This window comes from Bos taurus, chromosome 19 (genome assembly GCF_002263795.3).
Source record: "Bos taurus isolate L1 Dominette 01449 registration number 42190680 breed Hereford chromosome 19, ARS-UCD2.0, whole genome shotgun sequence".
In the NCBI taxonomy this organism is placed as follows: domain Eukaryota; kingdom Metazoa; phylum Chordata; class Mammalia; order Artiodactyla; family Bovidae; genus Bos; species Bos taurus.
In genome coordinates this window covers 40,856,280-40,879,971 of record NC_037346.1, presented here as the reverse complement: position 1 = coordinate 40,879,971, position 23,692 = coordinate 40,856,280, and the positions used below count along the sequence as shown (strand labels likewise).

At 39.2% G+C, this 23,692-nt stretch overlaps 1 protein-coding gene across 2 annotated transcripts; it reads left to right on the top strand.

Moving 5' to 3' along the window:
* Positions 1-9,902: 9,902 nt before the first annotated feature.
* On the top strand, positions 9,903-19,694 carry KRT222 (keratin 222). 2 transcript variants are annotated; one of them, NM_001435009.1, is made up of 6 exons: positions 9,903-10,076; positions 13,125-13,253; positions 13,978-14,198; positions 16,688-16,764; positions 17,086-17,221; positions 17,645-19,694. In NM_001435009.1, the coding sequence occupies exons 1-6, from the start codon at positions 9,981-9,983 to the stop codon at positions 17,871-17,873; spliced, it is 888 nt and encodes a 295-aa protein (NP_001421938.1). In that variant the 5' UTR covers positions 9,903-9,980; the 3' UTR covers positions 17,874-19,694. The 2 variants fall into 2 exon arrangements, with proteins under 2 accessions (NP_001421938.1, NP_001421937.1); NM_001435008.1 differs by having other exon boundaries at positions 9,903-10,158.
* Positions 19,695-23,692: the final 3,998 nt, after the last annotated feature.

The following is a 23,692-nucleotide window of genomic DNA, read 5'->3' as shown; positions in this document are numbered from 1 at the left end:
TCAGCCAGGATGCTAAAAACTGCTGTGCAGAGCAGAAAGCTTGAGAATGGACTGGGTCAAAAAAAAAAAAAGTTAACAAAATTAAAATGTTTAGCAACATGGATGAACTAGAAATTATCATACTATGTGAAGTAAGTCAGACAAAGACGAATACTGTATTCTATCATTTATATGTGGGATCTAAAATATAACACAAATGAACTTACCTATGAAACAGAAATACTCACAGATGTAGAGACTAAGCATGTGGGTACCAAGGGGGTGAGGTGAGGGAGCAATGGATTGTGAGTTTGGGAACAGCAGAGGCAAACTATTATATACTGAATGGATAAACAATAAGGTCCTACTGTATAGCACAGGGAATTCTATTCAATATCATGTGATAAATCATTATGAAAAAGAATGTATATATATATTATATATATATATATCTTTAATGTTTAAAGAGAGCCAAAAAGAAGGCAAGAAGATAATATCCAAGAAAGGATGAATGAAAATAAAAAGGATTTATTTTAATAAACTAAGATAAAGGGAAGTTAACTAAGACAAGACTCCCTGGGACACTTACTAGAAGACAGCAGGGCCAATGTCATGAGTTAGAGAAAGAAGGTTTAGAAAAATCAGTTCTCCAAAGGCAGGAAGAGAAGCTAAAAGAATTCCTGTGAAACTGGTAAAGAAGATGTACTGGGACCCAACAAAGAAAGTCTAATATTGTGACTCAAACGGGACCAAGGGATGGGTGCACAGTTTTAGCTTAAGAATTATAACTTCAGAGGTTGGGACCTCCTAATGAAAAAGGGGTGGAGAACAGGAAATCGAATTCTTGTGGAGTCTCGTTTAGTGCTTACAGTCTGCAATGCTAACAATATAACATGAGTTATATTGGTAATACACTGAAACTCTACATAACTGGTATCCTAAATTGGCCTCACCCGCTAATAATGCTCATTTTGGGAGCATGAAACATCCATGTACTGGGCTACAATGAACAAGCCAGGAAGGGGAAGCACTTATGGAAAATGCCAGAAAAAATAGGACCCAAATGCCAAATCTTTGATTAGAAAAATAAGAACACTCTGGCGTGTGTATGATGCTCTGATAAATCACTCCATGTGAAATGCATGTGCAGGACAAACAGAAATGAATGCCAGTATCACTCACACACCTTAAAACAGGCTGGGAAATGCTGACAAACATGTTCCAACACAAATCTGTCTAATTATATTCTTAATTGATACATGAAACACAAGATTAAACCAGATCGTGTGGAGGCGTGCTCCTGTGAGAAAAATCAACAATATAACAGAAAGAGGACAAAATAGTAAAGTGAAGGTCTGTCACATGCCAATGTTTTTAAAGTACAAAAAAATACATTTTTATTTGCTGATGAATTATGCATCTATAACCTATCAAATGGTATGATTGATTAAAAAAGAAACTCACACTATCTTAAGCGGCTAAAGAAATTACTCTTAATAAGCAAAATAATACCCAAGCTCTATGAGATTAGCCCCCTAATTAAAGGATCAGTTAGACTGTTTAAAGAAAAGATATTCGTATGTACAACTGCCTGGAGGAGAAACCCATTGAATAGAAACTTGTGTGCCATCGTTTCTCTCTGGTACGGTTTTCACCTTTTTTTTCAAATTAATTTTTATTGCAGTGCAGCTGCTTTACTGTGTTGTGTTAGTCTCCACTGCACAGCAAAGTGAATCGGCCAACCCCTCCTTTTGGGCTTCCTCCTCATCCCGGTCACCAAAGTGCATTAAGCAGAGTTCCCTGTGCTCTGCAGTACAGTTTTTAGAATAAAACCTGATCACAACTTTTATGTGTAGGACAGGCAAATAGTAAGTGGATTAAGATTCAGGACCCACACAGGCAACAAAATTAGGCACTTGAACAGATGCCCAAGTACATCATATTAAAAGCACATTCACATGCACCCGAGTACATTACTTGAAAATAAATGAACCTATGGTTTTCGTTTCAATATTTTTTTCATCCTGAAAGCAAAAATCCAGTCTTAAGTACAAGCAGGTTAGAAGAGACACTGTTTCCTTCAAAGGTTCAGGCCAAAATCCCCACATATCACTCAGTAAAAATCCATCAAGATGGAGGATGGGTATGTGCCTGACTTGCTTGGATTTATAAACACTAAAAACGTGGGGAATGTAAAGTTCATCACCCCCCACTCCCACCTCCTTCAGGCAAATAAGTGACTCTGTTCATTGCCTGAGGGAAGTAGAATGCAAAATCCTTGGTCTTGGAATAAAGAGGATTCAGAGTCCAAACAACAGAAGAAGCATCATTCATTTTACATGCATCATATGCAGAGTACATCATGAGAAACGCTGGGCTGGAAGAAACACAAGCTGGAATCAAGATTGCCAGGAGAAATATCAATAACCTCAGATATGCAGATGACACCACGCTTATGGCAGAAAGTGAAGAGGAACTCAAAAGCCTCTTGATGAAAGTCAAAGAGGAGAGTGAAAAAGTTGGCCTAAAGCTCAGAAAACTAAGATCATGGCATCTGGTCCCATCACTTCATGGGAAATAGATGGGGAAACAGTGGAAACAGTGTCAGACTTTATTTTTTGAGACTCCAAAATCACTGCAGATGGTGATTGCAGCCATGAAATTAAAAGACGTTTACTCCTTGGAAGGAAAGTTATGACCAACCTAGATAGCATATTCAAAAGCAGAGACATTACTTTGCCAACAAAGGTCCGTCTACTCAAGGCTATGGTTTTTCCAGTAGTCGTGTATGGATGTGAGAGTTGGACTGTGAAGAAAGCTGAGCACTGAAGAATTGATGCTTTAGAACTGTGGTGTTGGAAAAGACTCTTGAGAGTCCCTTGGACTGCAAGGCGATCCAACCAGTCCATTCTGAAGGAGATCAGCCAGGGTGTTCTTTGGAAGGAATGATGCTAAAGCTGAAACTCCAGTACTTTGGCCACCTCATGTGAAGAGTTGACTCATTGGAAAAGACTCTGATGCTGGGAGGGATTTGGGGGCAGGAGGAGAAGGGGACGACAGAGGATGAGATGTCTGGATGGCATCACCGACTCAATGGGCGTGAGTTTGAGTGAACTCCAGGAGTTGGTGATAGACAGGGAGGCATGGCGTGCTGCGACTCATGGGGTCTCAAAGAGTCGGACATGACTGAGTGACTGAACTGAACTGAACTGAACTGATTGTCTCCTCACTGCCAGGCACAAAGCTAGAAAGTGATGAAAAAGCCGTGAACAGGACAGACAGGTCTTGGGGCTTATATTCTAGAACAGAACCTTAGATAGAAGAGCTTCCCTGGGACTGAAGGGAGAGGGGAGAAAGGAGGAATGAAGTGACAGGGATAGTGGTGAGTCTCCAAGAGAGGAGCCCCAGACCCTGCTGCTGAGTCAGAGCCCCTGCAAAGCAGCAGAACGGGAGGTAAGCTTGGGGACCTGATGGCTTAGGAGCACTACATCCTGCTTCCTGGACTGTGGCCCCAGGAAATGGACAAGAGCCAAATAGGTTATGGTTGAACAAGGTGTCTGGCAGCTGGAGCTACAAACAACCCACCTGGTATTTCCATGCCAGCGGCACACTAATGTAGCAGATTGGTTCTCAAGGCCTCAAGCAGGAAGCAAGCAGCTAGAAGCATAAATACAAATTCAAACCAAGAGGCTTAATCTTCCCTGTTGAAATAAGGTAAGATACACACACACACTCCGTTTTCTAGAGCATTTACTTTAGAAACCTTGTCATTGTAAATTCTTTCTTTGTGTCTTTGAAATGTAAGTGAATCTTTTTAAAAGCTAAATAAGATTTTGTCCAGCTTTGCAACCTGTCTTTGACTTTGAAATGTAAACATCCAAGGAAAATAGTACCCCAGTCTCCCAGTTCCTGTGGGAAAGTAGGAGCCTCTCTCCAAAACTACCTCTTGTTACAAGTGTAGTTTTCCTTTATGTGAAGCCCATTAGGGAACACAGATGGTAACCCCAATTACCAGGTAAAGTTACAAGATGAACTGTGTGTGACAAATGGCGATGTCAAGTCCTCTTTCTGGAGGACTAGTTACTGCTTCTCTTGAGAACAGGGGTGTAACAAATTGTATCTGCTTGATTCTAGAAGGGGAAGATTTTATTCTGTCTTTGCACTCAGTGATTCCTGGGATGTGCATCATATTCTAAGATACAGCAACGTGTTTTCTTTCTCTACTATCTTTGTGGAGAGGATTTCTGGGTTGGGAGACTTTGTGTTAATTTTTTCCCCAACCCCCAACAACACAAATGGAACCAGTAGGAAGGATAGAGACTGACTCAGGGAACCCAGACTTAGACAGATGACATCAAGAAGCAGGATGTAGCGCTCCTAAGCCATCAGGTCCCCAAGCTTACCTCCCGATCTGCTGCTTTGCAGGGGCTCTGACTCAGGGGCCCTATAGTCACAACTACAAAGTTCCCCAAAACTTAGACACAAAATTTTTGGGGAAAAAGGTGGGAAGTCCATATGATGAAATTTAATTACACATCCTGTGCAGAATCAAAGCTCAAGGTAAAGACTAATTTGTTATAGAAAAATATAGTAACGTATACATCCTGTCTACCTTAGCCTATGGACTCAGATTTATATCAACTATAGCAAACAATGGGACTTGCCAATGTTTAACTTTGGGAGTTCTATTTCAGACATTTGTGCTAAAAACCCATTTCCTCTGGGTGAAGCATAGAGGGAAAAGAGTGGAAGGAAGCCTAACATTTGTAACAGTGATTCTCAAGTGATTGTCAGACTTTGCTGCATGTTAGACATCAAGGAAATCGCAGTCAATCTTAAAGGAAATCAATCCTGAATAGTCACTGGAAAGACTGATACTGAAGCTGAAGTTCCAATACTTTGGCCCCTGATGCAAAGAGCCAACTCATTGGAAAAGACCTTGATGCTGGGAAAGATTGAAGGCAGAAGGAGAAGAGGGGGACAACAGATGAGATGGCTGGATGGCATCACCAACTCGATGGACATGAGTTTGAGCAAACTCCAGGAGATGGTGAAGAACTAGGAAGTCTTATTCTCCCTGGTGGCGCTAATGGTAAAGAACCCGCCTGCCAATGCTGGAGACATAAGAGATGCAGGTTCGATCCCTGGGTTGGGAAGATTTCCTGGGTTGGGAGAAGGCCATGGCAACCCACTCCAGTGTTCTTGCCTGGAAAACCCCATGGACAGAGAAGCCTGGTGAACTATGGCCATGAGGTCATAAAGAGTGGGACACGACTGAAGTGACTTAGCATGAATGCACCTTATGTGCCCAGTGTTTTACATCGATTACTAAGACATTACCAGCTTATGTTCTAAAGGGTAGACTCTGGAGTCAGACTGCCTGGCTTTGGATCTTGGCTCTGCACTTCACTGGACTTCAGTTTCTAGAAATTTCCACTGCTTCCCCAAAATAGTTGAAATAATTCTCCCACTCATTAGCCTATGAAATTACTCAGCCCTGGTGGTTCAGATGGTAAAGAATCCACCTGCAGTGCAGGAGATCCCGGTTCGATCCCTGGATTGGTAAGACCCCCTGGAGAAGGAAATGGCAACCCACTCCAGTATTCTGGCCTGGAAATTCTCATGGACAGAAGAGCCTGACCCCTCATGAGGGTCACAAAGAGTCAGACATGACTGAGCGACTAACACACACACACACGTAAAAACTAAACATCCCACATTTCAGAGCTCCTCTCACTTTCTCACACAGACTGCTTTCTGTCTATGGAATGTGTATCTCTCTAAATAAACCTGCTTTCACCTTACTTTGTGAGCTTCCCTGGTGGCTCAGACAGTAAAGAATCTGCCCTCAACGTGGGAGACCTGGGTTCAATTCCTGGCTCAGGAAGATCCCCTGAAAAAGAGTACCCACTCCAGTACTCTTGCCTGGAAAATCCCATGGACAGAGGAGCCTGGTAGGCCACAGTCCATGGGGTCCAAAGAGTCAGACACAACTGAGCATCTAACACTTTCACTTTGTTTCTCAACTTAACTGTGGCTCGCTCTTGAATTCTTTCCTGCTCAAAGCCAAGGACCCTCAATTGGTGGCCAGTCCCAGAGATTGACTCGAAACCTGGGACAGAAGCGCTCATGTTCTAGCTACAGAGAGTGTAAATCTGTATCATCTTTGCCCTCGCCTCCTCTTCCCTTCAAAATCAGTTTGCTAAAACTCACTGATTGCATGCATGCTCCCCCTCCTCTATGCCCATGGCATTATTCACATCCTGTTTCTTATGATTGCCCAGCCAGAACTTTGAAAACAACTTTACTTCTTTCTTCATGAACACTGTTCTCAAACTGATGTCCTTACTCTGAAATCTTCTGCACTCCTCCCCAATTAATCTGACCGTATGACTCTCCATTTCATAAACCGGGAATGATTCTTCATTCCCAACCAAATAAAATCTAGGCTTTGTAGCTTCCCTTTTCTATGATCTGACCCTGAACCTCCCTCTTTTTTTTTCTCTTTCCTCTACAATGCCTTCTCCACCATTTCTCCCCACAATATGGCCCCAAAGGTCATCTCTCCACTTCAGAACTCTTCCAGAACTTTATCTTTACCCAACACACTTCTGTGCAAACAGTAACCATCCAATAACCAACTGAATGAATGAATGACCTTCAGTCTTGAATTCTAATTCTGAAGGGTCTGGGGGCTCACTCTCGTGAATGTCCCTACAACTGGTGTTCTCAACCATAGCATTTTGGTTCTTGTGAGTTATGTTATAATTAATTTGTTTCTAGTAACAAAACACAACATTTCCAAATGATTTATTTTTCTCATAACTAGAGTAGATTCAAGATGATCCCTATAAGAAGGAAGGAGGTCCTTGCTTATTTGTACTCTGTTATGATTTCTAAAACATAAAGAATAGCATGCAACTCTAATTAATGCACTGAGAATTACATGGATCCTGCAATTTTATGTATGCCACAGTCTTTAATGAGCTATTATTACTGTTTTCTCTAATAAAAGACAGTATTTTTAACAAGCAAATTAGCAAAATTTTCCTTGAAAAGTGATGTTTTGAGATCTTGAATTAAATAACTTCATGATTCACATGCTTATAGAATACTTTTAAATGTGTCTCTCTCATTAAAAAAAAAAATCTGGCACTATTTCTTTTAATCCAGTATGTACATGGAATGTTCCAGACATGGAACTCCCATTTGTGTGGGCCAGCAGGCCCCAAATATTAAAGCTGCAGTGTTTAACACAGTAGCTACTAGCCATGCGGGTTCTAAGCACTTTAAGAGTAGCTTGCCCAAATTGAAATGCGCATAAAAATATGCATTGGATTTCAAAGACAGTATCACAAATAAAGAATGTAAAGTATCTCATTAAACTTTATATTTATTATATGGTATATGGTCCAGCTCTCACATCCGTGCATGACTACTGGAAAGACCATAGCCTTGACTATACAGACCTTTGTTGGCGAAGTGATGTCTTTGCTTTTTAACAAACTGTCTAGGTTTGTCATAGCTTTCCTAATGAGAAGGCAGAGCGCCGAAGAATTGATGCTTTCAAATTGTGGTGCTGGAGGAGACTCTTGAGCATCCCTTGGACAGCAAGGAGATCAAACCAGTCAATCCTAAAGGAAATCAACCCTGAATATCCATTGGAAGGGCTGATGCTGAAACTGAAGCTCCAGCACTTTGGGCACCTGACACAAAGAGCCAACTCATCGGAAAAGCCCCTGATGTTGGCAAAAATTGGAGGCAGAATGAGAAGAGGGTGACAGGGGATGAGATGGTTGCATGACATCACCAATTCAGTGGGCATGAACTTGGGCAAACTCTGGGAGATGGTGAGGGACAGGGAAGCCTGGCGTGCTACAGTCCATGGGGTTGCAAAGAGTCGGACACGACTTGGCGACTGAACAACAACAATAACAACTACATCATGTACTTAAGGTTAAATAAAATATTTGAAAATTCATTTCATTTGTTTCTATCTTTTGATATGATGACTAGAAAGTATTAAATTACATATGCGGTTTAAATTGGTGGCCCACATTCTGTTTCTTTATTGGAAAGCACTGCTATAATGAAGAAATACCTGAGAGGTTTGTTTCAGATACAGATTGCCAGGCCTGGAATCTAGTTCAGCTCTCTGTATTTTAGGCAGAGATTAGGCAACCCACTCCAGTACTCTTGCCTAGAAAATTCAATGGATGGAGGAGCCTGGCGTGCTACAGTCCATGGGGTTGCAAAGAGTCGGACACGACTGAGCGACTTTACTATCACTTCACTATCGCAGGAACTACATGAAGTAATAAGAGTGTAATTCTTTCCTGATTCTCCCACTATCAATGCCTGTTTCTCTTCCCATTTCTCAGTTGCAATTACCAAAAAAAGAGAATCAGTTTGGCCTAAATAATCATAAGCGATGCTCTTTAGTCAGAGCTTTTGGGTCAGGCTACCTCACAGGTCTCTGACCTACAGATTGACTCTCCTTGGGTAAAGGGTCCACCCCTAGACCAATCCACTGTGACCAATGGGGAGGATGGAAGAGGCGAAGGTCAAATTAAACAGAGCACAGGAATGACCTGGAACCTCACCTCTCAGCAGGAGTTCTGGGTGCCCAGCTTTGTTTGGAGGGGACTGTGAGAATGCCCAGCACAGACTGGACTATCCAGCGGTGAGTTAATTCAGAAATTAAAAGAGCATAATGTATATTCAAAGGCCCCGTGAGCACCAGAGCCAAAGATTGATTATTTCCTGAACTACACTCCAGATACAACTTCAGCCAAGCCACTCTACAAATAACAGTGATAGATGTAGCCTTTAAAATATTTCAGTCATATCCAGCAGCCAGCTTTTCAGGCTAAACAAGGAATTTACGTGGGGAGAGACATAACGCAGAGGCAGACTAGATAGTATTTAGAATATAGCCAAGGGATCAAAGCCCAGTCCCAAGGATGCCATTACATCACTAATCACCATATGACCTTGGGAAAGACACCTTAACCCCTCCTGCACAGACTTATCATCTTTACAGTACAAAATGACAGGAATTGTGACAATTAAATAGAATGACAGATGTAAAGGTGCTTTATAAAGTTATAAGAGCTGCACAAATGTTATATAAGTACGCAGGAGTTGTCATCAACTCTACTTTTACTCATGAAAGAGTAACCCGACAATACATCTTATCTCAGTGAATACACCCAGCACAGGGTCTGGTCTGTCTTGTTGTATTTCTTCAACCTTGTGGAAATGTTGGAAATGTTAACTGTCAGTTCTCATCCTCTATTAGCACTTATCTCCAGCCATAGCTTCATCTGTAATATGCCTTCAGGAATTCACCTCAATATATCAAACTCTGCCATCAGGCCAGCCACCCACCACAAGTCAAGCAGTATGTATTTAAGAGAAATACAATCAGTCAGTCTTGCAGCTTATGACAGCTGTCAGCTGAATATAATGGTCACTTTTTCCAGTAACTGTCAGAATGGGTTTACAACATATTCTAATGCCCTCCCATAGCATTTCTGTTTAAATAATCCAAATGGCGAGGAAAGTCATAAAAGAAAAGCTTAGGTACCATGTTTTAAGCCCAGGTTTATTTCCATGTAATATTTTGGGAAAACAAAACACAATTTTCTTTATGTTATGCCCCATTTTCTTTCCACAAGCTAAATTAACTTCCCTCTGCCAAATGTGCTCAATTTTACAGAGACCCAATCCAGGAATACTGAAACTGTCTTCATTTTTTGGTTCCTTTATGGATAGACTGACACTTCTACTAGATCAACAATAGGAGAAAAGGGTTTACCAAATATCTGCATAATTGATGAGAAACCCAGGGGTTTACATGGCTTCTGAAAAAAGGGAGCTCTGTATCTTTAAGGCTCCATGGTGCTCTCTCTGCTCGCGATGCAGACAGAGCAGGTTCTGCCGCAGAGACTCATCCTATCGATAAGGTTCTGTTAGCCAAGGTGGAGGATGGGAAAAGAATGGAGCTGTCCCAGCTACTCAATGAGATCAGGGCAAACTATGAAAAGCTCCTCACCAGAAATCAGATAGAGACCGTGCTTTCAACAAGGATCCAGGTAATGATTTCATACAGACAGGCATCTTCCAGGATAAGGAGACAATCCATGTCTATCCAATTCCTGTCCCGGCCTCTCTGAGGTACAGTATTTCCTTTTCAATGCAGCATATACTGGGGAAGGAATTTAGGTTTTACTGCAATGTGACAGTGACTATAGGGGGAAAGGCTGTATTTATTACTGTTAAGTGACCATTAAATGAATGTTGATTGATGCATTTTATTTTTATATAAATCATGAGGTTACTGTCATTAACAAAACATGGGATCAGTATACAATAAAATGATGCACAATAATCTCTTTTAGACATCTTATAGGAAGGAAGCATTTCAGATACCCTTGGAAGATATCACGGATTTACTTATAGAAATAATTTAAATAACACCTTTAAAATGACAAGCTTTATAGTGAATTTATTATCTTGCACACTTTGCAAGATAAAACTAAGTAAAATATTTCTAAACGGTTTCTATCATTTTTTCATGAGTCTGATTCTATACCAGACTGTTACAAACAGAAATCATCTGAGTATGTGAACATGGTATTCAGAAACAATGATGTAATTTGGGACAATCAAAATTCTCCAAATCAATAAGGACTTTTCACTTTGACAATAGATTATTTTTGCTTTTGTTCTAAAAGGTGAGAAATGTTTATCTCTAATACTAAGCATGTAATATTTAAGTATTGTTTAGAAAGACAGCCAAGTTAAATAAGGGCTAAATCCTCGTTTCATGGACACTTTGTTTTAAAATGACAATACCCCTTAGCAATTAGTTAAGATCTCATCTCTAAACAAATGGAAAAACATCTATTTTAGAAACAAAGCTTCAGAAATTCAGGGTTTGTTTATTTATTTTTTTTTAGTTTACCTATCATATCTGAGTTCAAGTTCTATTCCAAGCATCCAAACACAGCAAAGAGTTTACTTAAGAACATCACCAAAAGGGAAAAAAATATTGCTGGGAAATCATAGCATGTTATCGCATTAGTAATTCATTTTTAGTAACATCATAAATATAATCTCTAGGTAACATTTTCAGTCTTAATAAAGAATGATCAGCATCTCAAATGAAGCAACTTCACTGAGATATTTGAAGTGTTGCAAGAATTCACTCACCTTTTACAAAGAGAAGGAAACAATTAATAGATGACAATTTCTGAAAATTATAAACCAAATAAACATTTTATTTTGCAATAATAAAAATACAAGTTACTTAGTTTACAAGTCACAATGCTGAAAGACTAAAGTGAAAAAGCAAGACTACAGTAAGTTTTGTTTCCTTTTAACATAAAACTACTTTAGGGGACTTCTTTTTTTCCCAAAGAATTCAGAAAATCAGCCAGAATAAATTTGACAAAGCATGATTACTTAATTATTACAAAATAAATGTAAGCTATTTTAGTTATTTACAGCTATGTAACAAACCACTCTAGAACTTGGTGAATTAAAAAGACAGTTGTATTGTCTTTCATATTGCTATGGGTTAACTGGGTTCAGTGCGGGTGATTCTTCCACCGCACATGGCATTGGCCAGGACCACAGGCATCTTGGGGCACAACTAGGTTGGGGCAGCCAAGTGGCTTACTCCTGCGTCTGGCACCTTGGCAGGACATTTCTGGAACGCTGGCTCAGCTGAGACAGCTGGGCCTGTTTCTCTCCATCTGGCTTCTACACAATCTCTCCAACAGGGTATCTGGACCTCTTATCCACTGAGGCTCCCAATGTATACCAGGGCCCCAAAAGCACAGAAGTGGAAGTTGTCAGGGCTTCCTAAGGCTTAGGCCTACAACTGGCACATCTTCTATATTCTGCTGACTAAGGCAAGACACGAGTCATCCCAGATTCAGTGTGGAACAGGACCGAACAAGGACATGGATTTGGGGAGGAGTGGGTGATTCACTGAGAGCCATCTTTGGAATCTAGCTACCACACACGCCTAGCTGCCAGCTCCTCACTCAAAACCCAGTAGATACCAGAATTTTTATGCTCTTCCATTTCTGAAATTCTTGTTCTCCTCTTTTGTGGTTTCTCTAATATGTGTTGCTGCTTTGTTTTTCCAACCTAAAACTAAGTGACACAACAAATGAATTTTGTCATCTAATTCCTTGAACTATATTGACTTTCATTTAATATAATATTTCCTTTAAAAAAAATCTATTGTACCACCAAATTAATTTTTTGTGTGTTTTAAAATGTATTTTTATATGAACATTAAAAAGTTATAATTTTTGCCTCAAAATAGTACAATCAATTCTATACATTGCTCCTACAGCTCCTGGGGCCAAATGTTGAGAATTCTGTCAAAAGATACTTTCATTCAATCCCAGCATCAGCATAAGAACACTTAAAGTTGAATATAAGCTAATTCACTGATTATTTAATATGAGAACATTTAGAGAGCAGTTCTTAAAGAAGTCATTTTGCTACCACCCTAGATATCCAAAGTTAGCATGCCTTCTAAAAAGATCATTTTTAAAAAGGTGAATCAACAGTGGATTCTTTTAATATAGAAGTCTATTTTAGAATCCCTAATGCCTATGATAACTTAACTCCCTAAATTATTCATAATATATTTTCTAGTAGTATTTACTTCCTGTTCATATATCCAGTCCCAGAAATAATCAATTCATAAAGCAGCTTATAAGAAAAAAGTGGGGGAAGGGGGAAGTAGTAGCTAATTTTCTATCTTTCTTCCTTAATGATGCCATAAATAATGGAAAGTTAAGAATCAGAGGTCTCAAACTTAGGCCTTGCAAACGTACTTCTCATTAAAATGTATTTTTCTGCATTTCATAGACTGTTATGGTAGGAAAGGACTTTCAAGGTTCATTTTACATCTGAGAAAACCGAGGCTAAGAGTGCAGTTAACTCACGCATGTGTTTTATCAGTGACTGAGCACCAACCAGAACATACATCTGTAGTTTAAAGAAAAAAGATTTGATTCCTATACTATTTGTCCATAACTGCTTTTAAGATCTCATTTTCAAAAGTGCTCTTTTTGTCGTTGCTGTTGCTATTGTTGTTGTTGTTGGCTTTCTTCTAGTTGGAAGAAGATCTAAGCAAAAAAATGGACAAAGATGAAGAGGCTTTAAAGGCAGCTCAAGCAGAACTCAAGGAAGCCCGACGCCAGTGGCACCACCTGCAAGTGGAAATTGAATCTCTCCATGCCGTGGTGAGAATGACCTCAAGGCGGCTGGCCCGTTGAGTCCCCAGATTTTGTTATCTGATTAGGAGAGGGAAGGAGTAATATCCATTACTGGACAGTGACAAACTAAAAATCAGGGCACTGAATTCTATCCATTTGACCTAGTTCAACTAGCGCCCTGCCTCCATCATGGCAATGTCTATCATCAGTTCACTGAAGGTTTAGTTCACACTTACAATAATGAAATAATCCTTACACCAGAACCCTGGGGTTCTCTAAATGTTAGAATGGGGGAAAAGAGCTTTTGTCATCATCCAAAGTCCTAACAGTGGAGGATTCTTTTATCCATGCTACAAAGACTTCTAATAGAAAAATATTAAAACACTTTCCAAAAATGCCTTTTATAAGGAGTCTGCTCTGGCTTTAATATTCAATATTCTATACTTTTCAATATTTAAGAAATCAAATAAATCAGGGTGATAATAAACTAATCATACTGCAGATTCCTTTGGGGGAGGGCATAAGAATGATCATAGGTTTCCTTGGAAATAGAAAACTCTCTAGCTGTAGATAGAAAATTTTTAAAAGTTGGGCCATACCTAAAGCTGTAAGGACATACCTCTTGCGTAAGTGCTATACAATTATTGCAACCTTTTAAAGAAAGAACTCAACTGAATGAAGACATTGCAAATCAGATTTCAGAGACACAGTTTGTTTTCTTGATTCACTGATGAAGATTTGTATAAAACAGGAAAGGGGTCTTGAAAACTCCCTACATGCCAGTGAGCAACATTACCAGATGCAGCTGCAAGACCTAGAGGCAGTGATTGAAGGACTAGAAAAAGAGCTACAGGAAGTAAGGCGTGGCATTGAAAGGCAGCTTCAAGAGCATGAAATGCTCCTCAACACCAAGATGAGGCTGGAACAGGAAATCGCAACGTATCGCCGCCTCCTAGAAAAGGAAGAAATCAGGTACCTAATTTCCATATAGTGAATGACCAGAGATACAGAGCCACTTAGGTCACTGATGTAGTCGGAAAAATTAAATCTAAAAACCTATCATTACTAAGGCATGATCACTGAGTTCCTACCACACAATCGGCACTGCAAAAAAATAAGTGGGAGAACTAGTTCCAGCCCCCTCAAATTATCAGGGACTTTCTCGATGGCTCAGCCAGGGAAAGAATCTGTCTGCAATGCAGGAGACATGGGTTTGATCCCTGGGGTGGAAAGATCACCTGGAGAGGAAAATGGCAACTCACTCCAGTATTCTTGCCTGAAAAATCCCATGGACAGAGAAGCCTGGCAAGTTATAATCTGTGGGGTCGCAAAGAGTCAAACATGGCTGAGCAACTAAGCACACACCAAATTATGAATAGACGAGCCAAAGTCAGGGACTTGAGCTACAAGAAAGAGTACAAGCAAGCCTGGAGAAAATGAAATGATCCTCCATCACTACAAGAGAAGACCTTCCTTAACATTCTTACTCTCCCTGTCATTCACCCCTTATAGAATTAGTGCCTCCAATAGACCACCCACGAAGCAAGTTTGAAAAATTCACACATTACTGCTTTTCCCCCTCCCATAATGGCCCACTCCAGGCACACATCAAACTCCAAAATAATAATAATACTATTAGTAATACTGTTGTTACTATTATTATTATATTACAACCATGGAAAGCAATGTTGTTCTATGTACATGGTTTGAAAGACTTCCAGATATTCTGACAACAAAAGGCATCAAAAGAGGGATTCTTAATAATTCACACACAGTTTCATAATCTGCAATCACTTGTAAGTGACTTGGAGCACAGCACAACCTACAATTTTCAATATTCCCAGAAAAATAAAGCCTTATTTGTGCTTGCTTCAGAATTCTGCTGCTGCTGCTGCTAAGTTGCTTCAGTTGTGTCCGACTCTGTGCAACCCCATAGACAGCAGCCCACCAAGCTCCCCCGTCCCTGGGATTCTCCAGGCAAGAACACTGGAGTGGGTTGCCATTTCCTTCTCCAGTGCATGAAAGTGAAAAGCAAAAGTGAAGACGCTCAGTCGTGTCTGACTCTTAGCGACCTCATGGACTGCAGCCTACCAGGCTTCTCCATCCATGGGATTTTCCAGGCAAGAATACTGGAGTGGGGTGCCATTGCCTGCTCCGTCAGAATTCTGAGTCCTCTATAAAACTGGGTGAAACTACCATCATCTATAATAAGTCTTGACATTTACCAAATCTTTGAAAAACACAAATTGAATTAAAAATACCATTTAGTAGCTAAGTGATGCTGGGCAAATTATTGAATCTCTTTCTCTCAGTTTCTCATCTATAAAATGCTTACCTCAGAATTGTTAAGGATTAAATGAATTAATGTTTGTAAAGTGCTTAAAATAGTGCTATGTAAATAAATTATATAGCTGTATACATATAATTCATTTTTTATGAAATAAAATGGTTATAGATTTGGTTTAATGCCTAATCATTCAAGATGTTGATAAAGTGGTCTTTAACATTCTTTTAACACAATTTTTAAAGTTTTATTATCCTATATTTAAGATACACAGGTATTTGGGCTTCCCTGGTGGCTCAGTTGGTAAAGAATCCGCCTGCAACGTGGGAGACCTGGTTCGATCCCTGGGTTGGGAAGATCCCCTGAAGAAAGGAACAGCTAACCACTCAAGTATTCTGGCCTGGAGAATTCCACGGACATATGAGCCTGGCAAGCTACAGTCCATGGGGTTGCAGAGTTGGACATGACTGAACGACATTCACTTAAATTTATTTAAGATAAAGTTACAAAAGTTATCAAGAAAAATATAATGAGCTCCTATATTTAAGAAGCGAAATATTTATAATGTTACTGAAGTCCCCCTAATCCCCACCCCAGCACCTAAACCACACCCCCACCCACCCATCTTATCCCCCTCCATCAGTCTAACGTGGCTTCCAGGTCTGATGCTTGTAAGTCTCATTATATATATATATATATATATATATATATATATATATATCCCTAAGCAAAATGGGGAATTGTTTTGCATATATTTTAATCTTTGTAAAATTAGCTAGCTACAATCTTTCTTCCCCCTACTCAATGTTATATTTGGGAGCTTGTTCCCTACAGATAAACAGTGTATCTTTAGTTCACTTGTTTTCACTGCTAGATAGTACTTCCTTTGTATTGGTGATGGTTTAGTCTCTAAATCCTGTCCGATTCTTGTGACCCCATGGACTGTAGCCTGGCAGGCTCCTCTGTCCATGCGATTCTCCAGACAAGAATACTGAAGTGGGTTGCCATTTCCTTCTCCAGGGGATTTTCCTGACCCAGGATCAAACCCAGGTCTCCTGCATTGCAGGCAGATTCTTTACTGACTAAGCTACAATTTATCCATTCTCTTATTGGAGAACATTTGTTTCAAGTACATGCTAATATAATGCTGCTTCTATAATTTTGTTTCCAATTTCAGATATTATGGTAGTATCCAAGGTGGGAAAAAAGAACAAAAACCTACCACAAGTAGAGTCGGTTTTGTTTTACCTTCAGGTGAGTTTCTGATTTAACTAACCTGAAAAGTAAAGTGCCATTTATAGGCACTTCACTTTATTATATTTATTATTATTTATTAATAATATATAATAATATATACAATAATATATATAATTATATATTATATATAATAATATATTATATAATGTATACTAAGAAGAATTTATTATAAATAAATATTCTAAAGTAGCAAAACCAGAAATATTTTAATAAAGTTTGACATACACATTGACTGTGACTAGTACTTAGTATATAATAGTACTGTGAATAGTACTGTGAATGTTGTAATTTAATATTTCATAAATAATATTTTCACAGCCATTATAAATGAAATATCTTTTTCAACAAAAGTCCCACAAAAGTATGAGGATGAAAAAGTGGAAACAGTGACCAAACAGGCAATATTAAATGGAAATATTGTGAAAGAAAGCACTGAAGCTCATGGCACTATTCAGTAAGTAAAATAATTTTGACTTAGAAATAATAATGAACACATGCAAAAAAAATTAACTTCAATTGAATAATCTCAGTAATCTTTGAATGTGTCTAAACATAATTTTACATATTGTGATTTCTAATCAGACGTTAATAAATATATAAAAACTCAGATGAAGTATTCAATCCTTAATTCATCATTTTTCCAAAAAATATAGCCAAAACATGAAAATTCCATAGAACCCCTTAGAAATTTTATTCATATGATTTTTAAAGACTACACATTTAACTGTCACAATGTAAATTATAAATTGTAATTTAAATTTTAATATAAATTATATACATTTCTTGATTTATTTTTCATATACAATACATATTACATGCTTTTTTTTTTACTATAGCTGTACTTCTTCATATAGGAAGATTTACTTTATCATTTCAGGACAGAGAAAGTGGATGAAGTTATTAAAGAATGGGAAGGCTCTTTCTTTAAAGATAACCCTCGATTAAGGAAAAAATCAGTTTCTCTTCGATTTGATCTTCATTTAGCAGCCACTGATGAAGGGTGTTCACAGACTAAGCAGGATAATCTACCGGATATAGAAGTCAGGCTTATCATGAGAAGATCATGCAGTATCCCCTCTATCAAACGTCCATCAACAACTAATTAATCCAAAGACAGTATTTGACTTGATGTGAAAATGACATTCAGATGGACCAGGGTAGGCCTGCTGGCCACCTTCTGTTCCAAAATGTAAGTTATTAAGTATGTATGTTATGACCAATGTGTGACTCATCAGAAAAAAAAAAAAGAGGGAGGGACAAAATGCCTCTGAATATAATTGTAGGTGTATTTTTTTTTTTTTTTTGGACAAAGGGAGCTTAAAATCAGAAATTAAGTACAGGTTCTATTTTATTTATTATCCAAATAGTCTTCTTTTTCCCTTGAATTTTTGTCAGAAACTGTAAGCATTAAGATGGTTTAGTTAAGTCTTTAAAATTTCACTCAATGGCTGAACATTCTAAGGAAAAGGGAAGGGTCAGTTTAAATGATTGTATTATATCAAGAAACACATTGAGTCATCATTATTCCATGACTGATTATTTTTCTACTTAAAAAAGAAAGCAATTATAAACAAACCTTTAAAGAGGAATCACTTTCACTTAACCAAATTCTTTCCTTTTGAGATAATAATTTGTGCAGGTAGAAAATAAGAGTTATTTTCTACCAGATGTTTTGAGCAAACAATAGAAGACACCCCCAGGCGCATCTGATGATTAATCTTCATCTGAAAGTTTTCTGTCATCATTATCTGATTTCCTGAAGAGTAACTTTACTCAAAGAACTGTAAAGGTTGTATCCTCCCACACAAAAATCAGAGGGCCAGCTGCACAAGCAAAAGAGGAAATCTAGTTACTACAATTACTGGAACTGGATCCAACCTCTCATCATTCCAACTTTTCCATCTGTATAAAGTTAAATATGATTTTAATTTGAGTCTCTGATGTGAGCATTAGATAAAGATACTATATAAAGTATTATAAATATTTCTTGCAAACATTCATGTGAATTAAGATAACAGTATAGTTATCTAAGCAAAGAGTATTTGCAGGATTTATGTTTGTAAGTTGTTCAAACCCTAATAAATATGGAGAAAATATATTTGTGAATAAGTCAAGTATTGTTGCAAAGTTTTTTAAACAGCCTAATTTGTTTAATACAGGTATATTTAAAGACCTTAAATAATAAATACTTGTTTTAAAACATTAGAAATTTATAGGCTATCAATTTTTTTCTAAGCAGAAAAAACATTGAGTACAACTCTCCATACTTTTTTTCCCAGCTAAAGTATCACCTAAAGGGCTACAGCTGTTAGCATATTAATACAGCCTTTGGAACTCTCTCTCTCTTCTTTCTTTCAACCAAAAAAAAAAAAATAATTTTAACCAGAAGAAAATTATGTTAAATAATCTTTAACATAATACAGGGAATAACATTTAAATGTTCTTTCGGTTAGTACAGCTTTATTTTAGCCTGGCTTATTCTATTTTGTGAAAGGGATGATTTTGTTTTGTCAAGGACACAACAGCATGTGAAGTACTTCTTTTTGCATAAGCATCTGACCTAAAATACATCCTGTACATCAAAGTGTTCTCATTAAACATTAGTTAAATGCTAACTTTATTAAAGCTTTGGAAAAGCAATCATGTAAGCTATTGTACTAAAAGTTACTGTACTAAGCAACAGTATCATAAATAAAGGAATATATCTAATATCATCTATACACAGTGTTAAAAACAGTACCCAGCATCATGAATGTAACTGCTCGTGATAGTAATTCCACTATGCAGCTCTTGTATGTATAACATGTACATTTTAAAATACAGTACCTGAATTTATAACAGCTTTATTTGCTTCAGTATTTGCATTTTAAATTGGGATATGAGTTTACCAAAGTAAATGATACCATTACAATAAAAAAAAATGAAACATGAACTTGCAAACCTGTATTGTATTTGAGTTTGATACATTGTATTGAGTAGAATTATTCCAATATTGTTAGCTTCATTGCAGAATGGAGAAAACTACAACCAAGGTGCATAAAAGCACAATTGTTATACTTTTATTTAACAACAGAAAAATTAAGAATGGTATATTCTAATATATGATATACTCTAATTAAAAAATAAAAATAATCTCATAATCCTGGGAAAAGTATAATAACAGCAGCCACCATTTGCAGAGGGCTCACTCTGCTCCTGGTCCTGTAATCAGCATCCTCAAACTCAATCTCTAATCCTCACAGCAATCCTACAAGATGAACAGTATCATCCTCATTTGATGGATGAATAGACATTAACATTCTTCAATCTCTCTGAAATGGTTCAAATGTATGCTTCCATAACAAAATACAAAAGTAAACACTACGAGTCCCTTCACTGTTCACCCAAAGCTATCACAACATTGTTAATCAGCTACAACCCAATACAAAATCAAAAGTTTAAAGTTTGGGGGGGGGAAAGTAAATAATAAGTTCAGTTACCAACAACTGCACAATCCCAGCCCTGGGACTGTCACTCATGACCCATGCAACCAAGAAGGAGTCACTTAAATTCTCTAGGTCTCTGTTTTCACACCTGAAAATGAAGAGAAAGGTGGCACTTGATCATCATTCCTGCCCTGCCTACTTCACAGAGCTGTTTGAAATAATACACATGTAAAAATATTTGGCAAAGCACTACTCAAATATACAAGAATATATGGATGAAAACAGTCACTGGGAGAGAAGAATTCATGTTCCTGTCCCAAATCCCCAGATATTTTGAAGATAAGGCAGAAGACTGTAAAAGCAAACCATACTTTGTCAAAGTCTACACAACATGGTGAATCACTCAGACCTGGAAATCTACTAGACTTCAATATTTCACAATGACTTCTAGTAATAGCAATTGAACAGCCATAACTTCTGCTTTCACAGAAAGGGCTGAGAAAACTAGCTTATTTCACCATGTTTCTTATAGCCACACTTTGGTTTTTATTAGCCAGACTTTTATAAGTGGTTCAGACAGAGTTCTGTCCTCCCTTTCCCTATTTTAAGTGGGGGGGTGGGGTAGGGGAGGGGGGAATCCATTTAAAAATGCTTCATTAGAACAAACTCTAGACAAACTGCATGGCTCAGTGTTGGATTCAAAATCTTTTTGAGTCACAAACCTCTTTGAAAATCTGTTAAAGGTCAAAACCTCTATCTGGAAGAGGGTTGGGAGAAAGCACCTGAAAATTGTGTACAATCTTAAAAGGTTATAAAGGAATAAACCTCCTGGAGCCAAATCACAGACTAGTAGGTGTCCAAGGACTATGGTTGCTTCCTTGTTCTCTCCCATGTTCTCCTCTTTCTTCCTTCCCAGTCATGGTTCTAGTTCTACCCCTGTTTTTTCCTTTCCAGCATCTTCCCACAGCACGAGGGAAAGAAATCAAAGAGACTTCAATCCCAGCTTAATCACTTACTAATTTGGGGAGGAAGAAGAACCTCGAGGAAGTATGAGTAGTGTCAAAGAGCAACGCAGGTAAAGTTCCTGGATCTTGCTGCCAGAAAGAAAACTAAACTGCTTGGTCCTATCTCTGGGTTTTACCATCAGGTGCCTGTGAGGGTTCCCAATATCTTTACGTGTAGTATGAACAGTCATATTAACTGTTCATCCCACATCTTCCAGGAATAATCACCATTCAAAATATCCTGTCCTGCAGGCCCCATAAACATCCCTGCCCATGCAAGATCACATGTCCTAATGTCTGCTTGGGGAAAAAATCAACAGCAACTCAGTGTAAGTAGAGTCCATCCTGTTGGCTATTTCACTCTTCAGTCTTAATCTCTAGGACTTTCTCTATTATATTTTGCCTATATTCTTCCTTTCTTAATTTTGCAAATCTTCAGAGCAGAGAAAGAACTAAAGGGAAGAAAATGAGATAGCTGATCATTTATTTACTCCACAGATAATGGGCACGAGAATGGGCATTGTTCCAGATGTTGAATCCCCCGGCCCACAGAGCTTTCATTCTTGATGGGAAGAAAAAGATAACAACATAAAAATACAACAAATAGAGTATGTTAGGTGGTAATACGTAGTATAGAAAAAAAACATGAATAGGAGGTTAGGGAATGGGTTACAGTTTTATATAAATCAGGAAAAACGTGCTGAGAAGGTGACATTTGAGTAAAGATCAGGAGATGAGACAGTGTATCAGTGTCACCACTCCTTTCCTTTCCTACTATTTTTGAGTCCTCCCTTTCCCACTACAGTATGCTTTGTTGCTAACACCCAGAACTTTTTCTGCAGAAGACTGCCTAGAGATGAATAACCAAGCACCTGCCCCAGCATGGTGCCTGCCCTATCCTCCACCATAAAAGCCAGTGGAAGAAGGTACCGGGATTCCCTGCTGAAGCCTTCGTGTATCTTACATTAATCCATATATCTGATGCTTTTATATTTTAAAAAAGCAATTTCAGGTACATTATCTCAAGCCCCACTCAGGCTGCTCATTATCCTTTGATGACCTCGTTTCCCTTTAATATGCTCTTTAGTTTCACTAATCTCTAATCATGAACATGAAAATATTGGAGGTGGAAGAACTGGACAGAGGGTCACTTGTCCCTGGCTTTGCGTACTTCTGGAGATGCCCTAGTCCCTGCTGGCACACCCAGGATGGTGGCTAAGGGTAGCTGAAGAATCCAATCATTCTAAATGTCAACACCATTCTCAAGTAATTTCAGATCCTTCCCCCTCTGCAGTGGCCCACATCGGTAAAGTGTTTATATATCCAAGGAGAGGCTGCTATCTAGTACATCAACGTAGTCATGATTTAGTGAAAAGAGTCCTGGACTAGACCGTAGCCTGCCTCAATATACATTTACTGAGCTTCTTACAATGGTTCAAGGCCTTACTGGACACTGGCTATAGGAAGATGGCCAATGCAGACGGCTGAACTTTTGCTTTCAAGGCTCTCATAGAGTACTGAAAATAACAAACACTATCTGATACAATGTATTAGGTAAAGGCCATAATAGTTATCAAAGAATCTTGGGCGTTCAAAAGAAGAAATTCGGGGGGAGGAGGGGCGCGTGAGGCGGGGAGTTCCCGGAGGGCATCAGAGACAGAATTTGAGCTGGATCCGGAAGGACAGATGAGTTTAAGCCCAAAAGTGAAGAACTATCGTTCCTGGAAGAGGAAACCGAATAAGCCAAGGCGCTTTGGGACAGACCCCTTGCCCGGCGCTGCCTGGGACACATAACCTGGGGCAAGGAGATTTACATCTCCGGGCCTTGGCTCAGAAACCTGTGACAATTACACCAGCCTTGCGCTTGGGAACAACTGGAAAGATCTGTGCTGCTTTCGCCAAAGCTTTTGCCCGCGGTTAAGGCAGGAAGCCCTGGGAGGCGCGCAGGAGGACGGAAACTGTAAACCCGGCTCTCCACGCCTCCATCCTCGGCTTGCTAAAGTATATACACTCCAGCTCCCAGAGAAAGAGGAAAGAAAAAGACCGGAAGGAAAAAAAACCAGAAACTCTCGGGGGCAGAGACGCGGGGCGTGCGCGGCCTGAGTCCGGCCGGGGTGGTGCGCGGGCCGCGCGGCCACAGTGGTTCCGGGACTCACGACTGGGCGCGGTTCCCGCCGCCTTCCGGCCCCGCGCGGGGAAGCTGAGGCCGAGCTCCCACCTCCCCTCGGCTCAGCCTCGCACCTCCCGCCGCGTCACCCGTCCCCGCTCCGGCTCCTTGGGGGCCGCGCGGTCCGGGCCTACCCTCGGTCGGGCCCCCTCCTCCCTTTCCGGAGTGACGAATCGGCGCCCGGCTGGCAAAGTACTGACATTCGGGGAGTTTTGAGGAACGTATGGAGCCTGGAAAAAATCCTTGACTGTCCTAAACACCACCGCGTCCCCAATAGAACGTTTATTTTTCTGAAGAGAGTCGGTTGGGGCCCGGAAAGGAATTAAGGA